Raw genomic sequence first — 13049 nt, 5'->3', positions numbered from 1 at the left:
ACCCAATCTGTATCAGAACCCTGAACCATCCCAAGCAGAATGAAACACAGTAGCATGTTGCTGAAGCTGAAGCTGTTAAATAAACGAGTGCCACCCCCTCGGTCCTCACCCGCCATTACTATGGCAATCAAGATCGTTGCAGGCAGAGATCCTCCAGTGCAGGCGAAACTGGACAGCGATTTAATGCCGAGACCAAACAAAATAGCTACCATAATGTTAACCACCTGCGGGTTCATAACCTCCCACATGGTATTCTGTCCAGCGAGCATGCTGGACAGGTGCCTTCCATGCTGCGCCCTCCTTCGTCCCATCACAGTTAGTGCATTACAGATCACCCACATCCGGGGGTGCATTATGAATGTTTATTAGTAAACCTTCCTCATGGGATTTATTATTTGCAAGAAGGTATGTGATGTTCACTCCTGTTGAGTTTGTTGATGATAAAGGAAGACAGTTGTAATGTGTTTGCCCTTTATCAATTCCATGCAATTGAAAAAGAACCTAGAGATAGGAATTCAACGTTCGATATTAATAACAATTTTTTTCATTTCCATTGTGCACCAAGATGGTTACAAGTTGTGGTGTTGTTATTCGAATTCTTAAAAATACCTCATGTGGAGTGAATTCCCTTCACTAAAGTAAAGCATACTATCAATGTTGTGTGATTGTGTTGTCTTGGAGATTGAAAGATTGGAACCACACATTCATTGATCACTTGTGTTATCAACAATCTATTTAATCCCTTGAATCTCCCATATAAACAACGATGGCTTTAAAAATAGGCACCCAAACATACTTGAGATTTTGAAGTAACGTCCTCTAACTTCCATGGGTATATGTGGTAAATGAAGATTTTAGAGACAAGCAAGGGGCTTTGTAGGAAGCTTTCTTTGATCAAGTGTGAGTTGGCTTCAAAAGAATGTTGGGATTTAAAAATAGGCACCCAAACATACATGATACTTGAAGTGGTGTCCTCTAACATCCATGGGTATATGTGGTAAAATAATATTTTATAGACCAGCAAGGGCCTCTGTAGGAAGCTTTATTTGATCAAACATGAGTGGGTATATGTGGTAAAAGAAGATTTTATAGACAAGCAAAGGCATTTGTAGGAAGCTTTATTTGATCAAACATGAGTTGGTTTCAAAATAATGTTGGAGAGCCATATTGAATGATTGGGATGAAGACGAAAGCAAGATAAGGAGTTAGAAAATAGAGCAAGTTATTTTATCTAGTTTCGATTCAGAAATCCATAAATTTGTTTGTATCAAATAAAAATCTTTCCTATAGACAAGAGAGATAAAGAAATAGTAAAAACATTAAAATGTTAAAAGGACAAGAAAGAATATAACATGAAATTAAAATAAGAGAAATTAAAGATAAAATGAAAAAATAAGAATGTAATCAAATAACAAAATGACATGATGTACATGATTGGAAGGGAGCACCTACAAGGGACATGTAATGTGGAAACATATCATGATAGATTTATGAAAAAGTCCATTACACTTACTAATCATATCTTTATTAATGTTGTAGTTCACTTAGATGTATGCATATTATGTTAATTAATTATACTTAAAAATCACATCTCAGTATTAATGTTGTGGTTCGCTTATGTTAAAATTGGCAACTAGGGCCAAATCCCACCTTAAGACAACTCATTTGATGGAGATGACGATCTCATTAAATTCCTCTTTTTTCAAGAGGACTAAAATTGATATAAAGATCATCCAATTTGGACAAGCGGAAGTGTGTTTTTGAATTTATGCCCACACATGTGCAAATTTTCCAGTTAAGCCACATCATCATGTAGGCTCATGAAGCCCAGTGGGTGTGACTCTTCACCCACAATGAATTGTATAAATACAAGTGATCTCTCACCTCATTTGGCATCATCATCACTCACACATTCTCTCTCCTTCTCTCATTGGTTCGTACAACATTGGGCATTCTCTCTCTCCCTCGTGTGGCACAAGGAGGATGAAATTATAGGACGAAATTGCAGGGCCAAAAATCTCAAAAATTTCTGCAATTTGACCAGCGTTGACTTTGACTTTCGGGCTTCAATTGACTTCGATTTATGGGTGTATTTCTATCTCAGCAAGCTGCATTTCTAGGCACAAGAACCGAGGCAAAAGGAGGACTTTGACCTACATGACCATAGGTTGACCAAGTTTGACCACAAATTTTGTGACTGTTTTGGGCTAAATTTGACCACTGCTAGAGGCCAAGTTTGACTGCCTTTGACCGAGCTTCAGAGGAGAAGTTTTCTACTGCATTGACCATCTTTGTCATTCTAGTTAGGGTTGAAGTTTGATTGCAGTTGACTGCAGAAATTGACAAGGTTGTTTTGACTTCCAATTTGGCAAGTCAATTTGACTTTTGTACTCTCTCTCTCTCTCTCTGCTGAACATTTTGATATAATAATAAGAATGGATCAAGGGGTTTTCCCCACATTGGGGTTTTTCCCTCTCATGTCTTCTTGTCTTGGCTTGTGTTCCAAATTTTTGTTTCATGTTCTATCTACTTTTATTGTCAATGTGTTTAATGGTTAATGTGATTGCTATTTGAAATCTAAGTTGGAAATTGTCACTGGGTTGCCAAAAGGAACATTGAAGTAATTGTGCTAAGCATAGAACATAACATTGTTATCTAAAATTAACAACTTAGCCCCTATAGATAGTTATGGTAATGACTTCTTCAAGGAGGCTTGAAACTTTAAATAGTTGACTTAGATCTATGTATAATTACTATAATTAATTATACTTAAAAATTATATCTCGGTAGCTCAGCTAGTAGACAAATTGGACTGGTTTCGTCGACACTATATGAATTTTTTGGCATAGAGGAATATAGACGAGGATTGCAACATAAATAGCAGTGTGCCAGAGAGATCTTCTGACAAGATGTCCATCAATCCGTCAAGTTAATCCTTGACAATGCCATACAAATGTATTCTAGTTGGTGGTAAAATTTGCAAAAATTATAGTTGCAACAACTTTTGTTTCATGTATGATCACACTAGGCATGTAGAAAAAAAAAAATTGAATCACCATCAAAGATGTACTCATAATAGATAACACCTTTGTACTCCATGTAAACTTCTCTAAAGGTTTTAGTTGTGTTCTAAGGCATATATTTTATAAAAAGCCTACTCATATTTGTTTAAAAAAATTATATCTTAATATTAATGCTTTAGTTGCCTTAGTCCTATAGATCTAGGTATGGTAATGACTTTTTCAAAAAGGCTGGAAAGTTTAAATATAAAATGTTTGAATGTAATGATAAGATAATAAGTAATCAAGATTGAAATGTGATGGGCAATTTGTTTTACATGATTGGGAATTAAAATAGAATTAAAAGGTCTCAAATACTATTAAATGTTTTTTTATTGAAATGATGAAAAACTAAAAACAAAGTTGTTAAAACGTTTGAATTTAATGGACTGTTTTGTATTGAAATTTCAAAATATAAGTAATTATGGAATTTTGAATATATGTTATTATTCAAAAGTAGTTTAACACTTTAATGCCTATGCTTATTTTTCCCATGAGGTTTTGGAGTAGGTGGTTTAAGACACTTTTTAGATGTTAAGTTATTAGTTCAATTGGTGTTATTCTTGAACATAACCATGTTGTGGCCTCATGGTTGCTAAACTTGTAAAAAAAACAACAATCCTTATTTTGATTGTCAATTCCAAGAATATTTTGAAATCAGATCAATATAAATGAAGCCAATTTTAAAAAATTACTTCTATTACTCCGACTCCAAAAAATTCTGGAAATTGACAAATTTTGATTGCCAATTCCAAGAATATTCTAGAATTAGATCAATAGAAATGAAGTTAATTTTAATACTTCTAATACTTTGACTCCAAAATATTCTAGAAATCCACAAATTTTGATTATAAGTTTCAATAATATTCTAGAATTAGATCCATAAAAATGAAGTCAATTTTAAGACATTACTTTTCAGGACGAAAAGCAGGATTGTATTTATATAAGAAATATAAACAAAGAATATATATACATTCACATGAGATAATATATGTCTCATATAGATCTGGCGAAGCAAAATCAAGGAGGAAAAACCCAAAAAAAGAGAGATATTGCCGAGAAACCATCACAAAAAAGCCATACTGTCAAACATCATCAAAATCTTCAAAAGATATAGGATAGGCATAGCTGGAGAAACCTGCGGCCACGGAAACAAAGAACAGCATCATATAGGAAAAGAAGAACAACATCATATAGGAACCGAAGACCAGCGTCATATGAAAATCACAGCAAACTGATAGGAAAATATGACCAAAATGGAAATCAGGAAACCAGAGTAGCTGCAAAAACTGTTAAAAATTAGGAGGAAAAGAATCCTGAATGGAGAAGATTTTCCCTTCATAAACAACTTGCAAATACCATAAACCTAGAAGAACCGCCTGAAGGCCCTTAGATTACTCTGACTCCAAAATATTCTGAAAGTCGACTATCAAATTAAATTCAAAAGTTATTCAACTTCATAAATATTTGTATCTGTTGGAGCGAGAGATGTCCATCCCTTTACCCCTAATTTCCCGTTAATTACTGTCCCCGTCGTCATTTCCCGTTGTTTACTCTCCACACAGGTTGGCTACTGTTAAACGTTCAGGCTGCCTATTTCCTTGTTTTGATTGTGACGAGATGATATATAGTTGTTCCCCAGGTCGGAAACTCCCATGATCATATTAAAGGTTGATTTTCTATATTTTAAAAAAAATTATTGATTCTTATTTTTCCTAAAAATTATTAGATTATATAAGCTGAATAATTTTTTTAGGAGTTAATATTTACTTACCGGTTATTTTTCCATGTTTTTTTTGAAAATAGAGATGAGTAATTTTTTTTTTTAATATTATATTATGTAAAATTATTAAAAATTTCAAGATTATTACAAAAGCATTGTTAAATATTTTACAAAATTCGCTGAAGTTTTTAAACTTTAACACAAATTTTCACTCTTAAAATCCACAAAAAAGCAACCCATTCAACTATAGATCTTAGAAATCGTTTATATACATCTCAAAGGGATAGATCTTGAAATTTTTTATATAAATCTTAACTCATTAGTAAATTACTTTTTTCTTTTTTTTTTAAAGTATTTTTATTCTCATATGCCGTGTCTCCTCTCAACCCTTTCTGGTAAAATTTGAATCAACAATTTGATGGAGATTAAATCCCACATAAACCAACTAATCTCTCCCTAATAAATTAAGTAAACCCAACTCCTTTTAAATTATCTCTATCGTTTAAAAACTAAACACTGAAAAAAGATATGTTTTTTATTTAAAAACCTTTCCACAAATTTATGCATGTCTAAAAATAATTGCTTATTCCAAAATTTGTCCTCATTTTAATTTTTTTCAAATGAAAAAAATGTTGGTTTATAATATGTATCCGTGCATATTATCCAAAATAGTACCTTGTACAAAATGTTTAGCCCATCCAATGCTCCAGTACAATTTCACAAAATTATGCTTTTAGTAAGACCCCATAATCACATAAAGCAAAAAATACAGTGCAAAGATCAGCATATATGACCACAACTCAACATATAATGAGGAAGATAATAATAAAAAAGACTAAGGAAGGGAATAGATCCCTCCACTCTAATGTTATCAGATTCCGTATGTGTATAATGCATGTATCCTATGTTTGTTGTGAGCCCTTTCTTTGACAAAGAGTCTACTGTCCCATTTGTCTCCTGGAAAATATGTTGGAAGGTGATTGAAGTAAATGACCTCCTGAGGAGTTTTATCTGTGACATCCATGCAGAGAGATGGGGAGGAGAGAAATCAGAATTAGTCAACATCCCCTCAATTAGCACCTGTGAGTCCCCATATACATTTAAGGAGTCGATGGACAGTCATCTGGAGAACCAAAGAAGTCCCCAGAGTGCCAGGACTTCTACCCTCGTGTTTGTGCCTGGGCCACCATTCCAATGTATCTTATAGTGACAGATCGGGTCCACACGAAGCCAAACTCCACAACCACAATGGTTCCTTTGTGCAACACCATCGAAATACCTAGCTAGGTAGAGAAAGGGGTGAGGACGAAACCTATGCAAATGATCTTGAATAAGCCGAGAGGGAGTCTTGATATTTTCCAGCCATGACAAAATTTTATATATGATTCGGTGAGTTGAAATCTGAAGTCCCTCAAAAATGTGTCCATTCTTGGCACACCAAATTTCCCAAAATACAAAAAGTGGAATAACCATATATTTACCACCACACTCCAACCACCATTGGATACATTCTTCAATGTGTCCAAATTGCCTGCAAGATAAATTCAACGAAGAAAAAATACCATCCTAGACCATGATAGCAATAGGACATTCCAGAAATAGATGGACATTAGCTTCACTGTAGACCCTGCATATGGGCATCTCCCTGGCCCATTAAAACACCTCTTAAATAGATTCTCCCAGGTAAGGGTTTTGTTCCTCCAAACCAACCAAACAAAAAGAATTTTTTATAGGGACATCAAGTTTCCAGACATTGAAGAACCAAAAAAGATGGTTAAGTGCTCTTAAAGAGTGAATTAGATACATGTAAGTGTCAACCACCTCCACCATGTTAGACTGCATCTTTCCAACCCAGGTAATACGGTCCCCATCCTCAGTTTTGCATAGTCTCGCGTTTCTAAGAGATTGTATGTAGGCCTCCCATTCCACAACATTTGTACCTTCCATACCCATCTCCCCTATATGTTTCCAAACTGGAAATCTCCCATACCAATTAGAAATGTCTTGTTCTAATAGGAAAAAACCACGAGAGTGAAGATATTGTAAAAGGCCACCATTTAATGTATGTGTTGCACCCACACCCTGAATGTTATCCATACCTATGATGATATGATTCCCCCTACCAAAAGACCAGCAAATTCTCTGCATAAATATATCCTTAACTTTTTGAAAGCATCTCCAAATGTATGACCCAGATTATATGCCAAGATGTCCTCACCTAGTCCAATCCTCAATGCTTTTTTTGCGCAAGTATTTTGAGGAGATGATGTCCCTCCAAATTCCTTCCTTAAAAAGTCCTCATAATGAAGGCCCAGCCAAAGATTTTAATATCTAAAATTCCCCATCCTCCTTGTTCCTTAGGAATAGTGATATTTTCCCATTTTGTGAGATGAAATTTTGTATTGCTTCCCAACTCACCCAGATAAAATGTGCCATGATGCTTTTGATTTTATTTATAATGGTTGAGGGGAGGATGTATAGATGCACCCAATACATGGCAAACTATTGTAGAACAACTTGTGCCAAGATATATCTGCCACCAAGGGTCAGCCATCAATGTGCCCATCCATTAAGTTTGTGTCTGTATTTATCAATTAGCCATATCCAATCTACACACTTGTAGTTATTTGGCTTAAGTCCAAAGCTGAGCTAAGTGGGGTTGTCACTTAAAGGTCTGGATTGGAAAGTTAACAAATGGACAATGTCATTGATCTCCCTAGGATCACCCTGAGTGCGGAATGTATGATTTTCCTTCATATACCCGAGGCCGCTCTAAATTAATGCAATATTTCATAGAAAACCATCCATTATGCCCTAGACACCATACCAAAAGCTAGTATATCATCCACAAAAAATTTATGCGAGATCACAATACCTGTGCTCAGTCTTAAGCCGTTGAAGTGACCCCCTGTACATGTCGATTTGATCTTGTGACTAAGGCAATCCATTACCAATATAAATAACAAGGGAGAAAGTGAACATCCCTGCCTCAAACCCTAACCGACTCTAAAAAAGTTTGATGGGTAACCATTGATCAGTATAGAAAAATGCACATTAGTAACACAAGCCATAATCCACTCAATAATTTGAATAGAGAGGCCGATTTTCATTAGGATGAGTCTCAGGAAAGTCCATTCGACCTATTCATAAGCCTTCCAAAGGTTCACCTTCATTACTAATGCCTTAATTTTCTTGGTATGGATAGTATGAATGATCTTTTGAGCGGAAACCACAACATCATGAATCGGCGTATTGTGAAGGAAGCCTGATTGTTCTCGAGAAATGTGGAGTGAGAGTGTGCCTTTCAATCGCTCTACTATAATTTTAGAAATAAGTTTATATGTGATATTGCAGAGTGAAATGGGCCAGAAATCTAGAAAGGTGGAAGTGACTTATGCTTTTGGAATCATAGCGATAAAAGTTGTATTGATAGAGCCTGAAACATGTCCCAAAGACCGTGATTCCTTCACCAAGTTTAAAAGGTTTGCTCCCACCAGATTGAAGAAATGAGAAAAAAATTCCACCATCCAACCATCTAGGCCCAAAATTTTATCCTTAGCAAATGAATTTAACACCTGGTGGATTTCCTCAGTGGTAACCAGCCTGAAAATGTTCTCATTCAGCTCCTCATTGAACATGAGTGGATAGTTCGATGTTCCCCATATCCAATCTTCTACGTTGACATTAGGTCGTCCTTGAAAGAAGGACTTTGAATAGTGTACAACCTCCCTCTGAATATCCTTCGTGAAGTAAACCATATCCCCATTTCTACTCTGAATTTGCGAGATAGTGTTTCCATTTCTTCTAAGATTTGCATATTTGTGAATATATTTGGTGTTTCTCTCACCTTCACATAACCATAGTGATCTTCTCTTTAATCTCCAAGTCATTTCTTGAATATGTAGTATCTATAGCTTTCTATGTTCTAATGTTTTTGAGTCTGTCATTTTAATTTCCAAGTCGTTTCTTGAATATGTATTATTTGTAGTTTTTTATGTTCTAATGTCATTTTATTGTGCTTGCTGCCAGCAGGTATTATGCATTGGGTTTCAAGGTTGACCACCCAATAATTTGGTCAAATACTTAAATAATTTACAATTCTATAAAGTGAAACTATACAAATTAATTTTGTATTTTTTGTAATTTTTTATATTAATATTTATCTCTAATATTATTGGCCTTAGAATTGAACATGTTATTGGACCATGCCTTGTAATTACTGATATAATTTTTAATGTTGCAATAAATTCATAGTTTTTAAATAATGCTTGTAACACATGGAAATGATAATGATAGGGATGGGGTATATTTATTATTACCGGAGGTCGCGCTCAGTTGGGATTATTTAGAGGACATGTTATCTGTGTTGTTGCACAAAGTGTCTAGGAGTGATCCAGGTGGATATTGGTGGCCACCTGCCAAGTCCACCTGGACCCCCACCATTGTTTTTCTCAGCATTTTCAGTTTCCTTAATTGTAGCACAACTTACTATTTTTAGCAGTTTTTCAGGTCTTGAACTTCCGGAGCCATTTTGAGGCCCTAAACAACGTTTTTTTGGGGAATCCATGGGCAACATGGGTCCATGGAATGGACCGATGTTGCCCGTTCCAACAATGGTAGTGCTTGGATAGATCTTTCTAACGAGCTATTGTATGCGTCAAACGGAGATCATATGCCAAAGTTACGACCCCAGGAAGTTGATGTACCAATTTACCCAAACGGGGCCCGCAGTTTGGCGTTTCATCTCCTAGGGTTAGGTTTTGGAATTTTAAGGGTTTTCCATTGTTTCTCAACAATAAATAGGCCTTCGAGCCTCATTGTAACACAGTTCAGAGGCATGTAGCCATCACATCTCTTCTCAGAGATAAGCTACCATCGCCCTAGCTGGTTTATTTCCATTTCTGGTTGTAAGCATATTTCAGTATTTTCCATTAATGAAATGAAGTATTATTTCTGCTGCATCTTTGTGTATATGGTTATCTCTGTAATTTGTTGTGTTCCTGTTTAAATCTAGATCAAGGAGAGTCTAAACTGAGCGAGTAAGGATTAGAGTGACAACCCTTACTCTGAGCGTTGTCACGCTGCCTAGACACTTTTTACGACAACAATCCGAAGACATGATCTTTGTTGACAATCGTGCTAAGGATTTGTGCGATCTGTAGCAGGTCACTTCAAGATAAGGATCCTTTTCACATGTACGACCAATAGAACAGATGGGCACTTTACTGTTGATCAAGTTTTTGTGTTGTATAATATTAGGTAGAAATTTAGTCAGTAATAAGCCATTGCCAGTGTTGTCTTATAAGATATGTTACATATTCATTTATGTCACCATTGAGATAACCTGAATCATCACAAAATATATGAGTGGATAATATCATAAGTAACGAAGAATATAAAATATGAGATTTTGTGAGGGGAATAAATATCAGGATGTGTAGTTCTGTCACACATCATTCAAGTGATTTCCCAAGTTCATCTCAACATACGTCATTCAAGCGATGTCTGTGACTTCAACTTCCACTTTTGAATGTGTACATATTCATAATTGTAAATCTGACCAGTTCACAAAATCACATGGTTAACTATCATATTTACCCATCTTGAAATGAGTACATCACAAAGAAGGTTGGTTCGATTTTAAAATATGTGAGGTAAGAGTACTGGAAATTCACCTAAACATTACAGGTTTCAATCAAAATTATTAAATTTGAAAGGGAGAGGTGTCTTTACTCAACAACGAGCCACGATCAAGTTATTAAATTAAGAAAATAAAATAACAATGTACAATTGGATTGTCAAAGAGGATAAGGTACATAATCAAAAGGTGATGTACGACTGTCAAAATTAGAACCAGCATAGATTTATGTTAAGTATGGATCTAATATGACTCAAGAGCAATCAAATTTCTTCATGTGCAAACTTCTTTAGAGTGCAAAATATAATGTTATTTTTCATTATTTAAATTGTATTTTTAAATGTTAAATAAAATATATATAGGACCAAATAAAAATTTTAACCATAAAAACTTAATTTTTTCATAATATATACATAATTTTTTTAACATAATATATAATATATACATAATTGACATTAAAATATTTTACATGTACATCCAAATTAAAACTATTTTCTTATTATTAATGTATTTTTAAGTATATGTTACTATTAATTCATATCAAAACATTTATTATGCCTGCTGCTTATTATGCATGCATTGGATTTCAAGGCTGACCACCTCATAATTTGGTCAAACAGTGAAATAATTTACAATTCTACAAAGTGGAACTATACAAATTAATTTTGTATTTTTTGTAAAAAGAATTGTTAGTATTTATCTCTAATACTATTTGCTTTAGAATTGAACATGCTATTGGGTCATGCCTTGTAATTGGTGATATGATTTTTAATGATGCAATAAATTGGTAATTTTTCAATAATGCATGTACCACATGATTTGACGTGTAGTTCTATCATTCATGTTATTGGTGATTGCATTGCCTTGCAGAGTATTAATAGCAAATACTTTCAGTCCATCTCCCTTCTCTCCATTGTTTTGGCAAACCCTAATAAATAAATATATGCAAGTACACCCACATTCTCTGACAACTAGGATCAGTAAAAATAAAAAATCACTTCGTATTATGGTAAATCATAAATTTGATATTAGTGTAATAATAATAATAAATACATTTTTATATCTCACTCCGTTTCTCGAATAAATATCGCCCAAAAGTTCATTGAATTTAATATCCATAAACAACTAAGTATTTTCAAAAAAAGAAAATAGTTGCCACTTTGAAAAAAACAACATGCCATATCCATCTAATTGATTGGTTTTTACCTACTCCATCATTAATTTTCAAAGTTTATCATGATGATCTGATTTAACTTATACCTTCACCCCAATCACATAGATGGCCTTAATTAACTATTAATTAATTAAACTAAACAATCAGCAATAACTACTATATAACCTTGTTATAATACTTGATAAATCCAAAATTAAAAAACACATTCAAGAATGAATTTATCCACTTTTATACAGATCCAGAATTAAACAGGCTTCAAACTTAATAATTTATATCAACCACATTATAACAAACAGCAAAACAACCTGAAAATAAAAATACTTACCTCATATCCATGTTGTAGCAGCGTGCCGGCAGCAACCCGAGCATTCTGTAAAAACTGTTCTTCGGAGATAATCCATGAATAGGAGTCATATGAATTCCATCCCCTTGGTGGAATATTTGCCTGAACATCAGCAGCTGCAACTTTCTCCACTGACCTGCAGACAACAGATCCAATATTTCTTACAGTTCCTACATAAATTCAAGGAAAGAACAAAGCCTGGACTCACAGTAGAAGTGCAACATGAAACTAGTTGAGCAACTCAGAAACCAGACTTACAGAAAAAGGGTAGAAAGCTGAAGCAATGAGATAACCAGAAGAATTGGTAGCTTCGCCATAGGAATATTATAACTTATCATCCGATTTCTGTAATAGTTTGAAATGAGAAGTGTATATATACAATATATATATATATAGATATATACACACTTTGTGCCATTTCTTGGTATCGACGGATGACCATCAATTCCGTTAAAGACGCTTAAATAAAATCACTTTTACAGTCGAACCACCAGTTTCAATTATATTCCACAAGTGAAAATAACAACCCAGCCATGTTCTAAATATTCTGATTTTTAACATACTTTGTTTCAAATTCGAAGAGGAAAAATCTTGGAATTATAAATGTTAATTTTTTTACCATGGTTATTTTTAGTAACAACCCAGCCATGTTCTAAATATTCTGATTTTTAACCTACTTTGTTCCAAATTCGAAGAGAAAAAATCTTGGAATTATAAATGGAAAAATATTGGAATTATAAATGTTAATATTTTAACCAAGGTTATTTTTAGTTTAATATTTATATTTGTAAGTTATAAAAACATTTAGTATTATTAATTTAAATTTTTTATTTTTAATTTAATATTTATATTTGTAAGTTATAAAAACATTTAGTATTATTAATTTAAATTTTTTATTATTGATGGTATTGATTTTTTATAAATTTAAAAAATTAATTTTTTATTAAGTAATTTTTTTAATCATATTTTAAAGTATTTGGGATTATTTCATTATTCCAATTCTAATAAATTTATTAATGATAAATTCTTTTTCATTATTTATAACATTTATTTATATATAGTAAAATAGTCAATTTTTTTAGGGATTTGAGATTTTATTTATTTATTTTTTT

The 13049-nt window shown here is 33.5% G+C and overlaps 1 protein-coding gene across 1 annotated transcript in view; it reads right to left on the bottom strand.

The window, feature by feature from the left end:
• The window catches only part of LOC149173553 (alpha-galactosidase mel1-like), a 29741-nt gene extending 17487 nt beyond the window's left edge, over positions 1-12254 (bottom strand). The window contains exons 1-2 of the mRNA XM_089426733.1: positions 12196-12254; positions 11920-12073 (exon numbers count right to left, since the gene is read on the bottom strand). Of these exons, the coding sequence (XP_089282859.1) occupies positions 11920-12073; positions 12196-12254 (213 nt within the window). The remainder of the gene's footprint in view (positions 1-11919; positions 12074-12195) is intronic.
• Positions 12255-13049: the final 795 nt, after the last annotated feature.

Source organism: Pinus tabuliformis, chromosome 4_2 (assembly GCF_031772625.1).
Source record: "Pinus tabuliformis cultivar Carrire ecotype Pingquan chromosome 4_2, CPIR1, whole genome shotgun sequence".
Classification (NCBI taxonomy): domain Eukaryota; kingdom Viridiplantae; phylum Streptophyta; class Pinopsida; order Pinales; family Pinaceae; genus Pinus; species Pinus tabuliformis.
This window is presented reverse-complemented; position numbering and strand designations above follow the sequence as displayed.